This window comes from Polypterus senegalus, chromosome 6 (assembly GCF_016835505.1).
Source record: "Polypterus senegalus isolate Bchr_013 chromosome 6, ASM1683550v1, whole genome shotgun sequence".
Taxonomy (NCBI): Eukaryota; Metazoa; Chordata; class Cladistia; order Polypteriformes; family Polypteridae; genus Polypterus; species Polypterus senegalus.
Window position 1 is genome coordinate 63084866 of NC_053159.1, and position 23857 is coordinate 63108722.

Genomic DNA, 23857 nt, shown 5'->3' on the forward strand with positions numbered 1-23857 from the left:
CTGGTAGAGGTTGATCTTGGTTTCATCTGTCCAAAGAATGTTTCCAGAACTGTGCTGGCATTTTTAGATGTTCTTTAGCAAAGTCCAATCTAGCCTTTCTATTCTTGAGGCTTATGAGTGGCTTGCACCTTGCAGTGCACCCTCTGTATTTACTTTCATGCAGTCTTCTCTTTATGATAGACTTGGATATCGATACGCCTACCCCCTGGAGAGTGTTGTTCACTTGGTTGGCTGTTGTGAAGGGGTTTCCTCTTCACCATGGAAATGATTCTGCGATCATCCACCACTGTTGTCTTCCGTGGATGTCCAGGTCTTTCTGCGTTGCCGAGTTCACCAGTGCTTGCTTTCTTTCTCAGGATGTACCAAACTATAGATTTTGCCACTCGTAATATTGTAGCATTTTCTCGGATGGGTTTTTTCTGTTTTCACAGCTTAAGGATGGCTTCTTTCACCTGCATGGAGAGCTCCCTTGACCGCATGTTGTCTATTCACAGCAAAATCTTTCCACATGCAAGCACCACACCTCAAGTCAACTCCAGGCCTTTTATCTGCTTAATTGATAATGACATAATGATGGACTTGCCCACACCTGCCCATGAAATAGCCTTTGAGTCAATTGTCCAATTACTTTGGAGCCCCTGAAATGAAGAGATTGTGTTAAAAAATGCTTTAGTTGCCTCACATTTTTATGCAATCTTTTTGTTCACCCCACTGAAATAAAGCTGAAATTCTGCACTTCAACTGCATCTGAGTGGTTTCATTTAAAATTCATTGTGGTAATGTACAGAACCAAAATTAGAAAAAAGTTGTCTGTCCAAATATTTATGGACCTAACTGTATGCTCATTATAGAATCAAGGAAAGGACAGTCCATATTTCAAAATTCTTCTTAAATACAGAACTTACTCATTGAAAAAAACAGAACGATTATTTTTTCTCTCTCTGTAATATAGTTAGGAAACATTCTACTGTATTTCTTGCTTAACCGTTGTTCACAATGTGGAAAAGTCAACACTGCAATCATATTGACTAAATGTGTGTGATGAAATGCTTCAGTTGCATTAAGCAATGAAGAAAAACAAAGCACGTGCGACTAGCTGGAAAGTTAAAATCATTTATTGAACAACATGTACAAGTATTTATCATGTATTTACACAGCCAAGTCAATGTGTTTACTCATCCTAGGATACTGTATACACACACACACACACACACAATAAGAAAATATATTATTACAGTTAATGCAAGAAAGGCAATCAGGCTAATAAAACTCTACACTGAAACACCTACATCTTATACAATGTACAGTGCATCCAGAAAGTATTCACAGCGCATCACTTTTTACACATTATGTTACAGCCTTATTCCAAAATGGATTAGTTTTTTTTTCCTCAGAATTCTACACACAACACCCCATAATGACAACATGAAAAAGGGTTTACTTGAGGTTTTTGCAATTAAAAAAAACACTGAGAAATTACATGTACATAATTATTCACAACCTTTGCTCAATACTTTGTCGATGCACCTTTGGCAGCAATTACAGCCTGAAGTCTTTTTGAATATGATGCCACAAGCTTGGCACACCTATCCTTGGCCAGTTTCGCCCATTCCTCTTTGCAGCACCTCACAAGCTCCATCAGGTTGGATGGGAAGCGTCGGTGCACAGCCATTTTAAGATCACGCCAGAGATATTCAATCGGATTCGAGTCTGGGCTCTGGCTGGGCCACTCAAGGACATTCACAGAGTTGTCCTGAAGCCACTCCTTTGATATCTTGGCTGTGTGCTTAGGGTCGTTGGTTCATCTTTCAGCAGGACGTCGCCCCAGTCTGAGGTCAAGCGCGCTCTGGAGCAGGTTTTCATCCTGGATGTGTCTGTACATTGCTGCAGTCATCGTTCCCTTTATCCTGACTAGTCTCCCAGTTCCTGCCATTGAAAATCATCCCCACAACATGATGCAGCCACCACCATGCTTCATGTAGGGATGGTATTGGCTTGGTGATGAGTGGTGCCTGGTTTTCTCCAAACGTGACGCCTGGCATTCACAATCTTTGTCTCATCAGACCAGAGAATTTTGTTTCTCATGGTCTGAGAGTCCTTCAGGTGCCTTTTGGCAAACTCCAGGCGGGCTGCCATGTGCCTTTTACTCAGGAGTGGCTTCCGTCTGGCCACTCTACCATACAGGCCTGATTGGTGGATTGCTGCAGAGATGGTTGTCCTTCTGAAAGGTTCTCCTCTCTCCACAGAGGACCTCTGGAGCTCTGATAGAGTGACCATTGGGTTCTTGGTCACCTCCCTGACTAAGGCCCTTCTGCCCAGATGGCTCAGTTTAGATGGCTGGCCAGCTCTAGGAAGAGTACTGGTGGTTTCGAACTTCTTCCATTTACAGATGGAGGCCACTGTGCTCATTGGGACCTTCAAAGCAGCAGAAATTTTTCTGCAACCTTCCCCAGATTTGTGCCTTGAGACAATCCTGTCTCGGAGGTCTACAGCCAATTCCTTTGACTTCGTTCATGTCCGAGCACAAACCAAGCATGGTCAACTGAGGGACCTTATATAGACAGGTGTGTGCCTTTCCAAATCAAGTCCAATCAAAAGAATTTACCACAGGTGGACTCCAATTAAGCTGCAGAAACATCTCAAGGATGATCAGGGGAAACAGGATGCACCTGAGCTCAATTTAGAGCTTCATGGCAAAGGCTGTGAATACTTATGTATATGTGCTTTTTTTTAATTAATTTGCAAAAACCTCAAGTAAACTTTTTGTCGTTGCCATTATGGGTTGTTGTGTGTAGAATTCTGAGGGAAAAAATTAATTGAATCCATTTTGGAATAAGGCTGTAACATAAAATGTGGAAAAAGTGATGTGCTGTGAATACTTTCTGGATGCACTGTATATTGAAATGTAACACTATATACTGAAATCCACATTATGCTGAAATATATTGTAATCTTAATAATGAAATGCATTGTATACAGAGATTTTGCATCCTATTTGCTGTATACTGTACACAGATTTCTGCATTATACACTATATACTGAAATGTTGTCTAATATACTATATCACACACTTATTGATCTTTAACTGTAACAAGTCAGTGTTGCGATTACTTAAGCCCTAAGTTTCCAAGTGTTTGGAATTAACAGCTGAAAAATCCAGAAAGTTTCGTTTGACTGTATTTTGCATTTAGGTTACTCAGAGCAGCATCTAGGAATAGTGGGATGCATTAAAGTACAACAGTCTAACTGATTGCGTACTACAATGTATTCCAGGAAAACCAGAAAACTGCCACTCCTCAAAACACCAAAAACTATGTTCATCCTTAGCCCTGAAGTAAATGTATGCATATGTTAAAATGCTGCATTATGCAGTTTAATGTTACAAATGATTTTACAAAACAACCAAGATTAAGCTTAACTTTGTCATTCAATTACCAAATGCATGGTTTGCTTCCTGCCTTGGACCTTTTGCTGTGAGGATGAGCTCCCATGATGGGGAGCCAGTCCACTGCATGGTCCAATAATGCACACATCTTCAAATTGGCACTGCTCAGGTGTTATGAGAGCCCATGTTACTCTGAGAATGGCCTTCAGCTCTTCTGAATTGTTGGGTCTGGCATATTGCATTTTCCTCTTTACAATACCCCATAGATTTTCTATGGGGTGAAGGTCAGGCGAGTTTGCTGGCCAATCAAGAACAGGGATACCATGGTCCTTAAACCAGGTACTGTTAGCTTTGACACTGTGCAGGTGCCAGGTCCTGTTGGAAAATTAAATCTGCATCTCCATAAAGTTAGTCAGCAGCAGGAAGCATGAAGTGCTCTAAAAACGTCCTGGTAGAAGGCTGCGTTGACCTTGGACCTCAGAAAACACAATGGACCAACACCAGCTGATGACATGGCACCTCAAACCATCACTGACTGTGGAAACTTTACACTGGACCTCAAACAATGTGGATTCTGTATCTCTCCTCTCTTCCTTCAGACTCTGGGACCTTGATTTCCAAAGGAAATGCAAAATTTACTTTCATCAGAGAACATAACTTTGGACCACTCAGCAGCAGTCCAGTCCTTTTAATCTTTAGCCCAGGCGAGATGCTTCTGATGATGTCTCTTGTTCAAGAGTGGCTTGACACAAGGAATGCGACAGCTGAAACCCATGTCTTGCATATGTCTGTGCGTGGTGGTTCTTGAAGCACTGACTCCAGCTGCAGTCCACTCTTTGTGAATCTCCCCCACAGTTTTGAATGGGTTTTGTGTCACAATCCTCTCCAGGGTGCGGTTATCCCTATTGCTTGTACACTTTTTTTCTACGACATCTTGTCCTTTCCTTCACCTCTCTATTAATGTGCTTGAACACAGAGCTCTGTGAAAAGCCAGCCTCTTTAGTAATGACCTTTTGTGTCTTGCCCTCCTTGTGCAAGGTGTCAATGGTCGTCTTTTGGACAACTGTCAAGTCAGCAGTCTTCCCCATGATTGTGTAGCCTACAGAACTAGACTGAGAGACCATTTAAAAGGCTTTTGCAAGGGTTTTGAATTAATTAGCTGATTAGAGTGTGGCACCAGGTGTCATCAATATTGAACCTTTTCACAATATTCTAATTTTCCTAAATACTGAATTTGGGACTTTCATTAGTTGTCAGTTATAATCATCAAAATTAAAAGAAATAAACATTTGAAATACATCAGTCTGGTGTGTAATGAATGAATCCAATATAAAAGTTTCACTTTTTGAATGGAATAACTGAAATAAATCAACTTTGTCATGATAGTCTAATTTTATGACCAGCACCTGTATGTTTCCGATACAGTGATCTTTAAAGCAATGGCTTTTTGCAAATACTGTACAATTAACTGAAAAATCTTAAACTTGAAAGGAATACTCCAAAAATATTTTTTTCATATGTACTTTAGATTATAGTAATAACCACAAAAAAAATAAATATCATGTTTTAATGCAGAAAGGAAATAACATTTTCTGATAGAACAGGCATTTATGGTGACCAAAGATGTACAACTAAACTAGTTCTAAAAAAAAAATTCCAGAAAAAGCTCTTGTGGTTAAAAAAAGCAAAATAAGCTCAAATATGAACACATTTTTTCAATACATTTACATTCATAACTATAACTGGAGTACCTCGGGATTATTTAGTGACAGCCTGTGAAATTGTACAGGTGAATTGACCTTCTATTTGTTGAAGCAACTCAAATATAGACAAGTATAAGTGATATTCATAGATAGATAGATAGAGAGATAGAGAGATAGATATTAATCCCAAGGGGAAATTCACATAATCCAGCAGCAGTATACTGATACAAAGAAACAATATTAAATTAAATAGTAATTAAAAATGAAAAAAATAAAATTAATGTTAGCATTTACTCCCCCGGGTGGAATTGAAAAGTCGCATAGTGTGGGGGAGGAACGATCTCCTCAGTCTGTCAGTGGAGCAAGACAGTGACAAAAGTCTGTCACTGAAGCTACTCCTCTGCCTGGAGATGACACTGTTCAGTGGATGCAGTGGATTATCCATGATTGACAGGAGTTTGCTTAGTGCCCGTCGCTCTGCCACAGATGTTAAACTGTCCAACTTTACTCCTACAATAGAGCCTGCCTTCTTAACAAGTTTGTCCAGGCGTGAGGCGTCTTTCATCTTTATGCTGCCTCCCCAGCACACCACTGCGTAGAAGAGGGCACTCGCCACAACCGTCTGGTAGAACATCTGCAGCATCTTACTGCAGATGTTGAAGGATGCCAACCTTCTCAGAAAGTATAGTCTGCTCTGACCTTTCTTACATAGAGCATCAGTATTGGCAGTCCAGTCCAATTTGTCATCCAGCTGCACTCCCAGATATTTATAGGTCTGCACCCTCTGCACACAGTCACCTCTGATGATCACAGGGTCCATGAGGGGCCTGGGCCTCCTAAAATCCACCACCAGCTCCTTGGTCTTGCTGGTGTTAAGGTGTAAGTGGTTTGAGTCGCACCATTTAACAAAGTCTTTGATTAACTTTCTGTACTCCTCCTCCTGCCCACACCTGATGCAGCCCACAATAGCAGTGTCATCAGCGAACTTTTGCACGTGGCAGGAGTCATATTGGAAGTCTGATGTATATAGATTGAACAGGACCGGAGAAAGTACAGTCCCCTGGCGCCCTGTATTGCTGAACACAATGTCAGACCTGCAGTTCCCAAGACGCACATATTGAGGTCTGTCTGTAAGATAGTCCACAATCCATGCCACCAGGTGTGAGTCTACTCCCATCTCAGTCAGCTTGTCTCTAAGGAGCAGAGGTTGGATGGTGTTGAAGGCGCTAGAGAAGTCCAAAACATAATTCTTACAGCACCACTGCCTCTGTCCAGGTGGGAGAGGGATCGTGTAGCATATAGATGATGGCATCCTCCGCTCCCACCTTCTCCTGGTATGCGAACTGCAGAGGGTCGAGGGTGGCGGACCTGTGGCCTCAGGTGGTGAAGCAGCAGCCGCTCCATGGTCTTCATCAGATGTGACGTCAGAGCAACAGGCCGGAAGTCATTCAGCTCACTAGGACGTGATACCTTTGGGACAGGGTGATACAAGATGTTTTCCAAAGCCTTGGGACTCTCCCTGTTCCAGGCTCAGGTTGAAGATGCCTGTAGAGGACTCCCCAGTTCCAACGCACAGGCCTTCAGCAGTCGTGGCGATACACCATCTGGACCCGCTGCTTTGCTGGCACAAAGTCTTTTCAGCTCTCTGCTCACCTGGGCTGCTGTAATTGTGGGTGGGGATGTCTCACCTATGCTGGTATCAGCAGAAGGATGGTTGGAGGATGCAGTACTCCAGGTGAGAGTGGGTTACTGTGATCAAACCTATTAAAGAAGTTGTTCATTTGGTTTGCTCTCTCCACGTCTGTCTCGATGGCGGCACCCGCTTGAGCTGCAGCCAGTGATAATCTTCATCCCATCCCACACTTCCTTCATGCTGTTGTTCTGCAACTTCTGCTCCAGCTTTCTCCTGTACTGCTCTTTCGCCCTGAGCTGGACTCGGAGTTCCTTCTGCAGGCGCTTGAGCTCATGCTGATCACCGCCTTTAAAAGCCCTTTTCTTCTGGTTCAAAAGGCCCTTGATGTCACTTGTAACCCATGGCTTGTTGTTAGCATAGCAGCATACTGTTCTTACTGGAACTACAATGTCCATACAGAAGTTGATGTAATCAGTTGTGCATTCAACAGCCTCTTCAATGTTCTCACTATGTGCCCCAAGCAATATATCCCAGTCTGTAGTTCCAAGGCAGTCTCTCAGAGCCTGCTCTGCCTCAGGGACCACTTCCTGAATGAGCGTGTTGTTGTAGGTAGCGCCCTCACTCTTGGTTTGTATTGAGGCTGAAGCAGAACCAGGTTATGATCTGCTTTCCCAAGCGCAGGCAGCGGGGTGGCGCTGTATGCGTCTTTAACGTTTGCATATAGTAGGTCAATAGTCCTGTTTCCCCGAGTGTTACAATCCACATACTGGGAGAAGGCAGGTAATGTTTTGTCCAGCGTTACATGGTTAAAGTCTCCAGCGATTAGCACAAGTGCCTCAGGGTGCTGCGTTTGTAACTTAGCAACTGCGGAATGGATGATGTCACTCGCCATCTCCGTTCGCTTGAGGGGATGTAAACAATAACAGCAATCACGTGTCCAAACTCTCTGGGCAAGTAATATGGGCGCAGACTTACGGCCAACAGTTCGATGTCCCTGCAGCAAGTGGAGATTTTAACGTTTACATGTCCTGAGTTGCACCACTTTGTATTGACATAGAGAGCGAGTCCTCCTCCTTTCTTCTTTCCACAGGTACTTGCGTCTCTGTCCGCTCTAACTGTGCTAAACCCGGGTAGCTCCACGTTAGCATCTGGGATGGTAGCGTTAGCCATGTTTCACTAAAACACAGCAAGCTGCATTCTCTGTAGGTTCTGACATTTTTCACCAGCACAGCCAGTTCGTCGATCTTATTTGGTAGTGAGTTTACATTTCCCAGGATCACGGAAGGCACCGACGGTTTAGAACGCCATTTTCTCTCAAGTTGTCTCAATTTAATCTTATCTTTTATCTTTGCCCCGATATCGTCTTCTTACCTCGTCAGGTAAATAAGGAACCACACCGGCATAAGCATTTCTTCTCAGTGCTTTAAGCTGACTACTTGAATAGGCGATTCTCGGAGTGTGAAAATCCATGTCAATAGTAAAAAGTGTCCAGGGAGCAATTCCACATAAAAGAAAGTGGTAGAAGTGATCAGTCAAATAGAGAAAAATAGAGATAAAAAGGTAAAAAGATAAAGTCAAATACGGAGCTGCTGGAAAGGCTGCCACTCGGATGCGGCGCCGGAAATAGAAGGTAATGTTTTTACTCACTTTTAAGTTTTAAATATTTTTGCTGTACTCGTACTTTGCAAAGTTGATACTATGTGAAGCCAATAAATAAATAAATAAATAAATAAATAGTTACTGAGCTTGATTCATGTGTAATGAATGCGAGGGAAGGTGGTTCTTCAATTCAGATGTTTGGTTGTGTTTGTGTGCTTTCAATTTTCATTCACAAGAGCACTTTCCATTTGTGGTTTACTTAATAAAACTTTAACAAAAATACATGCACTTAAGATTTTGTGAGCATGCAACTGAATGAAGTCTTTGGATTATGCAATTACCAAGAGATTTTTTCCCATGGATTGTTTGGTTTTAATATAGTTCATTGTTGTATAATGTTAGTCATCTTAGATGCCTTTTCTAACAGAAAGTTTGTTGTTTCTGTTATGCATTAAGACCTTGAGATGAAAAATTAATTCTTGGCCATCACTATAAACTACATGGCGTAACATTAAAAAAACTGGGTGGAGTATTCTTGTGTTAATGTAGGCTACCACTCTGTAAGGCTTAGTGAATTCCTCATTTAATCTGACAGAACGACAGTTGCTTCATTGTGAACAGTGCTTAGGGTGTGTAAAAGGCGCTATATAGCGCCCGACCCAGCACAGATCACGCAGAGGCAACGTGTGTACAAAAACACACAGGTTTTATTTTCTTCAGCCGTGGGCACACGCCTTCCCCGTGTCCCACAGGCCCAACACAGTCCCAAACACAGTCCCAAAAACACAATCTTACAATTTTCCACCACTCCTCCCAGGCAAGCTTCGTCTCCTTCTTCCTCCCAACTCTGGCTCGCCGAGTGGTGGTGGCTGGGCCCTTTTATAGCCCACCCGGAAGCATTCCAGGTGATTAACCACCTGGTCCCGATTGCACCTCCGGGTGGGGCTGAAAACTCGTCCAGCCGGGCTGTGGGAAGCAGGCAGCTCCCCCTAGCGGCCACGCCGGGCCCCAACCAAGCTGTGGAGGACTCCATCTCCCATGGAGCCCTGCGGGTGGTTGGGGAATCACCGACGGCCAGGGAGGCTGCCACCAAGCGTCCCGGGGGAGGTATTGGACTTCCCATGGCGGCTCCCCCGGAACATAAGCAACAGAGGCGTCCCTACCGGGCATGGGACCCGGCTGTCCTTCACAGGTGATAACATTTCTCTGGTCTTTTTACTTGATCACAATGATTTTGCCTTTTTGCTTTGCACCTACTTGAATCACAATGATCCTTCAGGCAACCAAACTCACCAGCCATATCACAGCGGTTTGGTTGTACAGTGCCGTATGCATAAGTTTCAAATAAATATTTGTCAACGTCCGATAACCTAATCACATTGATATCACTATGGCTCGATTCAACTAATGGTTCAGCTAATGTTTATTTTAAAACTGCCTTTACAGTTTCTCATTTACATGCCATTGTATTTTGATTGAAGGTTCCTCCCTACTCATAAATTCTTAAGAATTACAGTGGCAAAACGCAAGGAAATATTCACGATTTTTTTGCTGCTGCGCTATAGGGGGTTTTGCCCTCTGTTCTCCTCGCTCTCCAACCCCCTGGCCAGCGCTAAGCGCTAGCCTGTTCATGGCTCTGCAGCTCGCGTATGGGAATGTGAACGTACAATTTAAACAGATTTTAATTTTCATGTGAAGCGTTACATTTGCATCCACATGACGTATAACTGCCCATGATTGCATTTCGTTTCTCTCTCTATTAAATAAAATTACTTTTTTGAATGTTTGGCTCTGAGATTTGTTAATTGTCTTTGCAAAAGCTATTCTAATGGGAAACTTAATGTTTTAATACGAATGGCATGTCAAGATCTCCTTCGGTGTCCAATGTTCTACAGTAATTTCTGCAGTGGAAGACCGGACAATGTTAACGGTTCTAGATGTTCTTTGTGATATTGTAAGTTATCATCTGCATGATCAACACCAACTTTCCCAGCATAGTCTATTGATAGGTGTTTAACCATTTTGCCGTGTTACTGATCGACATTTTTGGCGCAAATTCATTTCACTTCCTCGTTTCTAGTTTCTAGGAATGCCCATGTACTCATTTTTTTTCTGTCGATAACCCTTCGTGATGAAATCTTCAATAAGATTTGGACAAAAGTCTTCTTTAATTAGGAACTTACTAAGGGAAACAAAATATAGAAGAGCTGAGAGCTCAAGAAGTGTGTCTGACAAAAGCATTCACAAAACTGAGAGGTGAGAGGATCGTGGTCTTGTTTGAAAATGGTTGTAAGTAGGGCGTGACTTGAAAGAATCTAATGGCAAAAGTCACCGTCTCATGGGACTTGCTTCCAAAGGTTGCAAGTATGACGTGACTTGAAAGAATCTCATGTTAAAGTCTACGTCTCGCGGGACTTCATTCCAAAAAGTCTCTTCAAATCACATTTCATCGCAGGAAAAAAAGTCTCGCCTTCCAAGATTTTATTATAATAGAGAAATAAGGTTATTTTATCCACTAAATAACAACAGAAAATGTTCCCAAAAATTTGTACTTAACGCTGAAAAGCATCATTACGTCACCCTGAGTGTGACTCCGGCTTAACGGCTATTACACAGAATTCGGAGTCCAAGTTAAATTTGGGGCCAGCACATAGGAGGGTAAATAAAACTGAGCTGTCGTCCCTCGTACTGTTTATATTAAATGGTTCATTGACATGGTTTTCTGTGGCTATGCAGTTTTAAATATGTTTAGGTAAAGTGAGTGTTGTCTTTGTGTAAGATCCACCTGTCTAGTCCATATCAACTCTTGTTATGCTTGGGTTCTTGAACCTTCTTTAGTATTGGTTCGGATTGCGAAATTGACCATGACTTGTTGATAATTACTGATGGGGGTAACTTGAAGCAACTGTTTTTTTATCTAGTGACAGTGAAAACCAGTGTATTATAGAACATTCCAGAACTTTTTAGACAGTAAAAGCCATCTTAAAATTCTGCTATACTAGTTTCCCAGGATGACCAGCCCAAAAAAAAAATTTAGACTGTAGACACTGGACAACACCTACCTGTGAGGATATTTTCTGCAAGGACGTTGACCTGCACCTCTACCGAGTGTTTGGACACATAGGTAATCTCCGCACTCACATGGGCCACTTCTCCAATGAACATAGGGTGCAAGAAATCAGTGCGCTCAACACGAGCCAGAGCTGCTACGCATCGGTCCTGCAGGGAAAAAGGGAGGAGAAAAGTATGACACGACCCACAGTCAGTTACAGATCACTGGCCAAAGATCACACTTACTATAGAACAGCCTATCCAGGACCACCTTTCCACTAAAAATTCCATGCTTCAGTATTATCAAAACCAGTTTTAAGTGCCTTGCAAGTGGTCCTTGAACAAATTAAATGTTTTTTTACTTTCAGTCTACTAAAAAAAATATACAGATCTTTTTGCTGGCAAAATGTAATATTATGTAAACTGGTACAAAACAGAAATCATTGTAATGATGACAAACCAGCCCATAGCAGAGCACACTCACTCATGCCAGGTTGGTCTGTTGTCACCAACTAAACTTTCCAGAAGGTATTTCAAAACCCACACAAGGGCTGGTAGAAGGTACAAGCCAATGTCCAAGGACAAGAGTGATGTTAGACAAGGTTTCAGCAGGATATCCTAGGAAACTTGTACAGGACAAAACCTGATCATTTTAGATGCTTGACAATACATTTTAAATATCAGATAGAGTACACACTTAAAATTTGTGTATTAGAGCATTTTGATAACCATCTAGCAATATATTGCAGTAATATAGCTTAGTTCATTTAGAAGTGTAGATTAGGCAGTCTGAACAAATGAGAATGGAAACACCACACCATAACCATACTTTCTAAGCCTGTCTGATCCTGAGCTGGGTCTGAGTGCTGGAGCCTATCCCAGCAACCATATTGTGCAAGGCAGGAACAATCCCCATGACAAGGAGCCAGTCCATAACAGAGGAAAACACACACATAAATGCCACACTCGCTATGGCCAATTCATCATCAGTAATTCACCAAACCAGCATGTCCTTGGACTGTGGGAGGAATCGGGAGCACAATCAAGAATATTTAGACTTCAACTGGGGAACTCATTTTGGTATTTCAGGAATATGATGCAACTATTCCTGTGTATTGTGTAGCGTTACCTTCAAAGTAAATCATTAAATTTTGTATGAACACCCAGTCTGGCACGGAGAGAGAGAGAGAGAGAGAGAGAGAGAGAGATTGATGTATTTATTTATTTATTTTTTTGATAAGACCATGATAGATTACACGTATTTACATAAAATGTCCTTCTCACTGAAGCACAGGCTAGACCAGGACATAAACCAGAGTTGAAGACTGAACCAGTTGTCTCAGCATATTCTAGCCGGCAAGATGCTAAGCTTCAAAACACACGAGAATGGTCAAGTAAAACTCACAAATAAATTGGGAACATGAACTCTTTGCAAATAGGATAAAATCCAAGATAAACAATGGAATTGCTCAGGGAGTCTTAAGTCATGTGATACTTTGATCAGTTCATACTCCAAGCTTGGCAGGAATGCAAATAATGCTGGAGAGAAGATAATAGCAGACTAAAAAGCAAAAGATTACAAGCTTATCAAATATAAAAACACCAAAGAAATATATCTTTAGGTTTACAGTTACAACATAAGGAATTGCACTCTGTAATAGCCAACACCCTCTCCAGTGCTGGCTCCTGGTAGATATGCCGCAGGGGCAGGAGTGCCTTTCATTGGATTAAGCTGGTTTGAACAGAGGTAGGTTGCAATTCTAGAGCACACAAATTGTATCTGATATGACACATTAACATATGATCATTCACAGAGGCGTAAAAACATCTATAAAATTTACACTATTTATATACGCAATTAATGAATGAGGTAATTAACATTTTATTGAATTTATTAAAAGCAAATAAACATTCCATATAAGCAAGTCAAATTTTACAAAACTAAATTCAAATCAACCCCCACCCATAAGAAAGAGCTAGGAAAACAGAATGAAACTTTAATAGTAGGAAAAATACGTAAATAAATAAAAAAAAAAAGTAAATAAATGATTTAAATAAAAAAAATAATTTAAATAAAAACATTTAAATAAATAAATTTAAATGCTTATTCTAAAATGTAAATGTTTAGATTCTGCCAGGTTTAAAAAAAAAAAAAAAAAGTTCAGCACAGATCATCTAAGTGAGAATTAGATTTTTTTCTAATTTCAAATAATGAGGTAATTTCTATGTTGTCACACACAAGCATGGAAAGTGTTTCACATGCTTTTGTGAAAGGAAACAAGGGGAAGAATAAGAAAGTGGCACAGTCGCTAACCTGTGCTCCATTTCCATTGCTAGAGTGGGAGAGAAATCCGCAGAAAACCAGTGGCGTCACTTCTTCAGGAATGTCATGTGCCTTGCCTCTTCTGGTCCCATAAATATTTAAGATGACTGCTGACCATAAACTCAGTGTCCACTGCTGGACCTACTTTAAGGAGGACAGAGATCCATGGTCTAGAGCAGGGTGCCCAATACGTCGATCGCGATCGACCAGTAGATCGGGAAGGTAGTGCAGGTAGATTGCTTTGCATTCAAAAAAATTTTTTTAAATGTTAGTCTATCATATATCCTTCCTATGGCATTTGGCACTTGATTGACACACAGGGCAGCCAGTCCGAGATCTTTTCTTCTAATACACTGGTCATCCCGCATGCACAATCAAACGCACAAGCTACTGCAAAATTCCGGCTATCTAAGTGCTCCAGTTCGCCTTCCAATTATATTGACTAAAGAAGGGATTTATTAAAAAAAAATATATGTTGTTTATGGGCTGGATGTGGAATTGGAAGGGAATTAGGGAATTTTTTTCTCTCACAATGTCACAATCGAAGTGCGTTTTTCTGATCTGTCATCTATCATTGCTATTCCAAAGAAGGAAATGTGGAAAGGCACTTTCGAACTGTTCATAAAAAGTATGAAACTGACTTCCTTCCGAAAGTGATCTGAGAAAGAGAAAGGAGAGGCAACTAAAATCGCAGTTAAATCGGACAGCCGTCATTTTTCACTCGGCTGAATTCAAAAGCAAAAGGCAGACACACTGAAGCATTGTTCCGGGCGAGTCACTTGATCGTTAAGCATAAGAAGTCCTTCCAAGTTGTAAATGAGAAATAATGGCCTGAAAACAAAAGCGCCGAAATGACTGACAGGGTATGCAGTGGGCAAAACCAAAACACAGAAGAGCAGGATGCAGGCTCTAGCCACCCTGTGTATGACATGTTGTATGACCAAATGAGCCAGAAAAGGGCACACAGTGTGACAGGTTACTTTCAGCTCCTTTTCAGTCATCTAGGTTTGACAATGCGGTAACTTCCCCATTGCAATATTAGATATTACAGGACTCATCCTAACCCATACAAAAACTATTTACAGTTTAAGAAACTGCTTGCAATATTTAAACAAGAACAATGGAATGAGGATTCCCTGAAGGACATAAGCAATGCTGTTTCTGTTAATGAAAATCCCACCACGGATTCCAGACTACAGGGTCTACTAACTCCCCAGTCATGACAAAAATAGCCTAACCAACAAAGTGGCAGAAAGAATTTACCATGTGAACCTACCAAACAATGGAAGATGAGAACAGAAGATAGCATAATAGCTCTCCTTGTAAGCTCCAGTTGGCTTAATTTCGTGGACACAATGACCCCTGTCCAGGTAGATCCCACAAAATTATTCCACGAGCAGTCAATAATGTTGATACCAAGATGAGCAGAACCACCCTAATCTCAAACAGCATCACTATGCCAGAAGCCATTGGAAAAAAAGGGGGGGGCATGGGGGTAGTATAAAAAAAAAGTGCCCCTCCCATATATCCAAGGAGAAATGTGTAGTTGTTGAGCTATAAAAAAAACACACAACATCAGACAGGTTGGTTCTGCAAGGATTTCCACCTACTAAATCAGATCTCTCTTTTCAATGCATTCCTAGTACCAATATCTTCAGCTGATGATGTCCAGTTAACACTAGGAGGTGCATGTTTCCTTATTACTCTCAGCATGATCAGGGGCTTTTAGCAAATTCCTCAAGCTTCTGAAGCCAAACAAGAAAAAGGTTTTACACTCCCTGTGAACACTGGCAGTTATATGTGATACTCTTTGGGCTACACAGATGCACCCGATGGACAGACTACTAACACCCCACAACACTTATAGTGATGGTTACCTAGTCAATATAAACGCAAGTGTTCTTCACAGGCGCTAGAGTAGACAACAGGTTTAGACAGTGCTCTCATCCTTCCAAAAATGCAGCCTACACAAATCCAAAGTGTTACTTTGGCCTAACAGAAGCCATATACCTTTATATTATAGTAGGACAAGTCACATTCATACCCCATTGGTCCAAAACTGAGAACTGACCCTGGATACAAGCCACAACATATGTTCAAGCTTTGAGGTTGATGGGGTAGTATCAAAAGGTTTTTCCCCAGTTTTTCCAATAAAGGTGCAGCATTGACAGATCTGACATTAAACCATAATCGCATCTTGTACCAGAGCCAGAAACTGTTGGACTGGAAGACCAGGTATACTGCAGTGGAGTATGAAATCCTCATAATTAAGCTATTGCTAAATTTAAGTACACTGTTGGGTTGTGAGTTTGTGGTGCCGCACAAGGATACCAACCCTAGGTTACTTGCTTGTACCTGGCGTTTCAGGTATACATCTTCTAGGTAGCTCACAGCAAAAAAGGTTTACCTTACACCAAAGCTGATGGCCATCTGTCGTGTTTATGACCTCTCAGCCAGTTCCACTCCTTCAATATGGAATGAGCCTAGGGTTGGCCGTGTAGGTCACATAGACAAACATAGGGAACTAGCCAACCCGCAGCGTACCATATGCCGCATAATCAGGCCGGTTTTTTAATGATTTTTAAGCACAGGGAGAAAATGAACATTTGAAAAATTGGTAATATAATGTTGCTTTTCTTAATTACAACAATGCACGGAACGAACCAACACAGTAAAACAGTTTGCTATGGTGCACGCGGTCGTGTGTCGTAACCGAAAACTCAGTTTTCAAAGACTGCTTACTTCATTGTGTTTTAACCTCAGTTGTAAAAGATTGTTTTGAGGATCCCATGGGATACCCCTCGCAAACCGTTTAACACGCTGCATATGGCGATTCACCTCCGCGAGAAACATGCCTCTATTAACAGTCAACATGGCTCGGAGGTGCCAGGAGTTGGTGGGCGTGGCTCCTTCTGCGTGCGCCATAGGTGTCTTACTTGTCGGCAGCTCAGTGAATCCATGCCCCTTCTGGCGTGCTTTCCATGGTTGTCTTGCCTTAGTGAATTATATATATATATATATATATATATATATATATATATATATATATATATATATATATATATATATATATATATATATTATTTTTTATTATTATACATATATATTTCACAGGATTTGATTAAGGGAAAACATAAGGGAAAGACAGGATGTGGCACATCCAATTCACCTTGATACACTGCTTTTTCATTTTTTCAAGCAGTCCAGTGGTAAATTCTTCTAAGCCATTTGAAGGATTTGCCATAAAACATTGAAAATTGGATGCCATCATGACAAATCTGCTCCATTCCCTTTCCTCTCCAGGACATGCTCTCCCGAGCACTTTTAGCCACAGGTTCTTAGCACATGTATGCTAAGAAGTGCCTCTGGAGATCTTTTCTGACCACTGTTATTCACTTTTCCCAACGCTCCAAATTAAATGCTTATAGTCTTTAAATTCATCTTACAATTTCTGAACAATACGCATTTATCCATTTCTATATATTGTTTAATTATATTACTTGTCTTGTGTGTCATATCTTTACACTTATTCTGCTGTATGCATCTAAATTTTCCCTTGGGAATTAAAGTTTATCTAATCTAATAACTTTTTGCATGACCTAAACCTTTGCACAGTACTGTTGGTATTTTCATAAGGAGTTAAAGTGACGCAAGAGGAGTTGAAGTGATGCAAGAATATGTTTTGACTACGTGTTGAGAAGGTTTATTCTTGACTATTTTTGATCCGAAGTATCATAACTTTTTAAAAGTCTGTAAATTACTCTTTAATATTGAAACTAGCCCTCCTGTATCCAAATCAACTCAGTAAGCTCTGTTTATAGCAAATGGGGTTACTGTACTGCTCCAGCACCTGTGATGAGCCGTTTAGCCTACAGATTTAAATCAAAAATGTCTTGGTTGGTCGTGCCTAGTGAACTCCAAAAGCAATCAGGTTCAGTTTAAGAAAAACTGCTGAAATAAGCCAAACAAGAATCTATAATTAAAGATGCCATCACAACTTCATCCTTGAAGCTTACAAAGCCTGATGTGTAGGACAAGGTGAACATTGTCCATTCGACTAGGCTTTAGTGGCACACCAGTCCAGTTATGAAAGCAGATTGAACGGGGATGCAGGAATCCATCTGTGCCTTCCTCCACTTGCATTCCAAACTAAGAAACTGAACTCCAGCTAATACAAGGATATGCCTGTACATCATCTGAGAACAAAGGTGTAAATCAGAGTTGCACTGACATCTCTGCAGAGACCCCTCAGAAGGCTTCTTGAGCCAGAAGACACAAAGTGGACTCAAGCAAGAACAAAGAGCTAGAATTCAAGGAACGATAACTTTGATGGACAGAGGAACACGCCTCTGAGGACACACTTATTTTGTAACTGGAAGTGACTTTAACCCAATCGGGAGAGGTGATACAGTCTATTAAAACTAATTAAACTCATATTCTCTGACTCTCTCACGGGAACTCTGAGGTAACACTCATGGGAGCTCTGCTCTCATCCTCCAAAACAACTGAAAATCTCTGAAACCTGCTCTCTGAACTGAAAGAAGAAGGCAGGGACAGCTAAATCTGACAATCTCTCCTCTTTGTGAACCTGAGAGCTAAAGATCCAGTTTCCCAAACTGAACAGTGTACCAGACTGAAGGTTGAATAGCAGCCATCACTTGAAGGAACTTCAGGATCTAAACTCGTGCCAGAAAAAGTCATGTTCTTTCCTTTGAAGCTGCAGATGGTACAGCAAAGGGCTTAAGTGAGGAAAAGCATTGCACACCACAAACCAAGGATAAAGCAACAAAAAGAGTGCACTCCAATGAAAGAAAAATCATCCACTTAAACATGAAGCAGCAACAACTACATACAACAGTGTACATCACCTTTAAAAGGACGGGCATCATAAAATGTTTCATCTTTGCCAATATAATTTAGACTCTAAAGAGCAAACAAACAGCCAACTTAATAGGTTATGTTTGTCTGTCTAGTCTGTGCCCCTACTTATATTTCAACCTATATATGCAGTTGTCAAATTTCTATAATCCTGGTGTTTCTCTATAAATTATATAATTTTGGTTTCTTGAAACAAGTAGGCTTTAATTATTTTGACAGACTCTAAAGACCCGAGACCACCTCCTACAATACAGAAAGTTAAAGGTAAAGAAAGTAGGAGCCTTACCAAATTATTTGATTAATTACATGTATTGCCAAATGCAAAACTGATTATTAACTAACCAAGTGTAAATTTGCCTTTCCATTTCCAACATTTATTAACATTCTTTGGGTGGATGTCCTATTGATTATTAATTATCAAAGGCCTACAGGTGAAACCGAGTAACATCAAAAAGGAATCCAGAACTAGCTTTTCAATACAGAGATGAGGAATGAGACAAATGAGGTTTAAAAAAGAGTCCAACTTTAATTTATTACATAAAGTATCAACCCTAACATTTTTTCAAAAAAAGATCTACACAACCTCTTTACTGTCCTGGTAGTGAACTAAAACACATCTGTGAGAAGTTCACCAAACAATACTTTGTAACATATAGATGACAGCATGAACACTTGGGGCCTCCACTGGTCTCCTCATATGAAGATGCTGCTCTGCTACCAAGCAAACTACAAAATGAAGTCTTACTGTAGGACTTACCCCTGTGTGTGTATTACAGTGGCGAGTGCTAATGATGCCTCCGGCCTCTTCAATCATCTTCAGAATGGTGCCACCGTGGACGTTGCCAACAATATTGGCATCATCTGGGCGCATAATCCTGCAGATAGAAAAAGCAGAGTCAGTAACTGCCGTATTGAACACAAGGACTATATACCAGTAGACATTGCCCACTGTGGAAGACTAATGCCATACGGTAAACCTCACAGCAGGCAAAGACTATATGTGAGGTTCCCTTAAGAGAGCTGGAATGCTACAAGGTATGAAGAGATGATGTGTTAATAGGTAGTAAGCAGGAGAACAAGGAATGAGAGACTAAAGGAACAGGCGTATGCACTAAAGCCCAAATCATTAGTTATTAAAAGCAGCACCCAGTGAATTGCAATGCACATCTATATATTTTACTGGACTCTCTTATTTTAGGACTAAATACTTGATATAAGCTTGCTCCAGGTATTTAAGTTACTGATATAAAACAGCTATCTTGCTTCAACATATTTCTGCAAGTGATTGATATTGGAGCATTACTGAAGAAGAAAAAAAAAAAAAAATCACCACGCAACTCCATTATGCCAGTGAACAGGCATTTCACATTTCTATCCCACATCCAGAAACAGCATATACTGTATTATCCACATCTACGATGCACAGTTAGTAAATTATACTGTCACTGACACCACGTGAACTCTGATGAAACTACTATTGACAATGGCAAATCCCTGAATAACAAAGCATGTGGAAAAAGTACAGGCATATTTAGGATGCGTCCATGAGTGTGTTAGTATTACAGCAGCAGAATAACCCCAACACACCACCAGCCTTCAACAGCCATCACCACATGCAGGCATGCATCAGTTAATTGCAGCAGCCAATTCCTTCTCTGAGGACAGGATCTTACATGTGGACTCGTGTGACATAACTGTGGTAAGAATAGCGAATCTGCCAAGAGGTGCATGTCTGTAATGCCAGAGATGCCCACAGCTGGCAAACTCCCATGAACATGAGAAATCAATTGTCATGTAATCAAGATGGACTAGGGTGAATAAGGATACAGAACAGGAGTATGAGCAAAATATGCAAAGTTCTTTTCATTTTCAAACAAATCAGTTCAAAGTAAAATAGTGTAGTCTTCATAAATAATCAAAATCCAATGCATTGTGAGGAAGTTAAAAGCCACAAATAAAAGGTTAATAAATACATTAAAATAAAGGATAAAATGAAGGCTGGAATTGCCTTTAAAATTCGTAGGCCAGTCACTAATGACTTGTCCCACTCACCCTTCTAGCTGGAAGTAACTGCTCAGCGGGGGCTTGACCCTGAAGAAAAGTCTTCTCATGGACTCCCATCCTGTCCACCACCCCTCAGCATCTATTAGGAGGTGCTGAGCGCAGCTCGGTCATCCCTTTGTTGTGGCATTCACTGGATCCCTAGGAGCCCACAACAGTACCCATCCTAGCCAACATTCCTCAGCACATCCTGGCTCCACCTTCCTCATGCCCATCTTAGTGTCCATGGGATCCTTAGCAGCCCCAATCTCTCCTGCTCTCCACAGCACAGCAGGAGCAATCTGCTCCACTACTGGAGTGCCCCGAATGCTCCAATACAGAGTTCCCCCAGACTTCATCACCTCTTCAAAATACTGGCTACTAACCATACATTCCTAAAATTCTCCCATCATTCTTCACAATACTCCCTCAATTTAATGGTTTAAATATTTTCTCTCTCTCTCCAGCCTCCTTTATAATACTTTGGGAGCTGCACTCTAATTATGATCTGCAGAGTGCTGGTGTAGAACAGAGGACCCAATCAAGCAATTAGCTTGCCTCCATAATGAACACCACACTGCTGTTCAACTCCAGCTTGACTGCGTAGTTTTTAAACAACTTGCACTGACCTCTTTCTCAAGACAATGGCACAGCTGAAACACATGAATTCACCTATATTTGAGCCAGATGTCTAACAAACTTAGATTTGAAAACAAGTACTAATTTAGCTACAGTTTCAAATGAGCAGATCCTGCCAGAACAACCTCTTCATTTTTCCTTGTTTATTCTCCGTTAACATGTTTTATTTCTTATAGGGAATTCACACAGACTATTGAGGCCTACCTGTTGGTCTCAGTTTGGTGTTAAGGCATTAACTCTCAATGGTGTTGTTCAGGTCCAGCTCCTGTGTTTCATTTGTCTTTTTGAATTTTTGTAAATTTTTATATTGATTCTCTAGATTACAAACTTTTGCTTTTCTCATGGTTTTTGGATTGTTTGCTTTTGGATTGCTCTTAAAAGGTAATATTAACTCCATGACTAATTTTTTTGATGCAACTTCTTTGGTTTTTGAACATTACTATTATAAAGTATGTTTTGTTCGTTAGGTGAGAAATTAGGATTCCCATCTGGATTTATAAGCGTTGGCCCCTTTTGTGCAGGCCATAAGCCTGCTTCTTGGGTTTGGTGTGGATTGATGTGGTTCATTAATTTTTCTGTGCCTGGGGAGTTTTTGGCAGTTCTATATGGCGAAATATTTTTTTTTTTTTTTTTAAATAATAAGTAATTCTGAAGTTTCTCTAGCGGTTGTCCTGAGAGAATTCTACATTTTTAGGGTTATTCTATAACACCATTTTGTTTATAGGCACTGCCATTTTGTAGCAATCCTGTCAGCTATTGTAATGGCAGTCAATCCCCTAACCAATCAGTAGTACACGACACATGACCTCATTGGTGGGACCATATAAATGTTGTTGAGCACATGCCCAATTCAACTGATTTTGGGTAAAAATGGCACTGGTGTGTGAATTGTGCATTAAAAAATCTCCAAGTTAACAAATCTCTTTTTGGCATTATGATCTTGGGACTTTAGATCCATGTTCTTAGCTTGATGACAGACTGGTTGGATTTTTTAGTAATGACTCCTGCTTGTATTTCTAATCATGTTTCCTCTCAATTACTTAAATTAAAATTTTCACTCTCTCTTGCTGAAGCAGAACAGGAGATCAGGCTTTTTGGCTCTTTGAGGTCTTCATTAAACTTTCAGTCTTATGTAGGAGTTTTGAGGATTCTGCATCAGAACGTGAAGGCACATCCATTAAAGTCTTTGTTACAGAGTGACTGCAGACATGTTCTTTGTGGTTAACAGAACAGATGCTTAAATTATACATCAAAAGTCTTTCAAGGTATTAGCAGACTCAAAAAATAACCATGCCAAGCTTCATATTGATAATACCACATTTGTTTAAACAATTGAACAGCCACATAACTAATCTACCAACCAGTGAGACAACCAGTTGAAACAAATGTAAAAACTTGATGTTCTGGATATTATTGAAAGGACAAAGGGCCCAACCCAATGGAGGTCACCATTCTAATGGCAATGAAGACTAAAGAACCAAGCAAAATAAGACACTATGTTCGCATGAAATATCAAGTGTGTGCACTTCAACTGTTGATGACATCATAGCACTTCTCAAAAAGTACTAATGTCACCATCCTAATTTAAGTTTACCATTAATTAGAGCATCCTGATTCTTGTTAAGTGAATACTTTCACAACTCGTGATCTTGAGCTGCTGAAGACATCTTAAATTCAGAATCTTCTCAGCTGCCAGGATCCATCAGAGAATCACTATCTAGCATACCTTGGCATCTTCAGTTATGACAAATTAGTGTATGGTTCATTTTTGAAATGGCATCTAACTTTTTTGAAATAGTTTTTATTGGCAATTGTTTAAAATGCATTCTAATATTTAGGGACATATAAATTACAAACAAGTTTTTATTGCACAAGATAAGTGATTTTGAATGTGTTGACTCATTTTAATCTTTAGTTTTGTTTTTTTTTTAGGTATCATATTTCAAATTTTCCATGTTGATTGTTATAGTTAGTGATGGTCAGATTTTTTGAACATTCCTTTTTGTGTTCATTACCCAAGTTTTGGGAAAATAATATTTTCAGTTGTAATTACTTGGCCACTCTTCCATAGCAGTCAACAAGCAGCTTCATGCTCTATATATTAAAAAATAAATACAGTAAATAAAGAAAAACACATCTCCTCCTCCATTGCTGTTACAGCTATAAAATGCACTTCTCAGTAATATACAGAGTAGGTTTTAAAACATTTACAGTATCCGAGTTTTCTCCAGACAATGAGTATGTGTGCTTGTTGTCACAGATACTCTACTGTGGAGCGGACTACAACTGAAGTCAGAATCAGAATATCTTTATTGTCATTGTAACAAATACAACAAAATTAGGTGCAGTCCCTGCGGTGTCAAAATATAAATAAATGTTACAAAAGGATAAGAAGAAATAAAGTAGAACACAAACATTCAACATAAGACTTTAAATGCACATGAAAAACTATTGCACTGCTGTACTGGAGGCGATTAGGTGGCATTCAGTACCCCATTAGCAACAGGATAGCAACTGTTACTCAGTCTATTAGTCTTTGCTTTGATGCTCCTATATCTTTTGGCAACAGTTGGAACATGTCATGAGCACCCCGGGGTGTGAGGAGT

General features: G+C 40.4%; 1 protein-coding gene across 6 annotated transcripts in view; it reads right to left on the bottom strand.

Moving 5' to 3' along the window:
• The window catches only part of acot7 (acyl-CoA thioesterase 7), a 238928-nt gene that overhangs the window by 162455 nt on the left and 52616 nt on the right, over positions 1-23857 (bottom strand). For all 6 annotated transcript variants that reach the window (XM_039756119.1, XM_039756122.1, XM_039756121.1 and 3 more), the window contains 2 exons: positions 19330-19447; positions 11383-11539 (listed from right to left, as the gene is read on the bottom strand). In XM_039756119.1, the coding sequence (XP_039612053.1) occupies positions 11383-11539; positions 19330-19447 (275 nt within the window). The remainder of the gene's footprint in view (positions 1-11382; positions 11540-19329; positions 19448-23857) is intronic.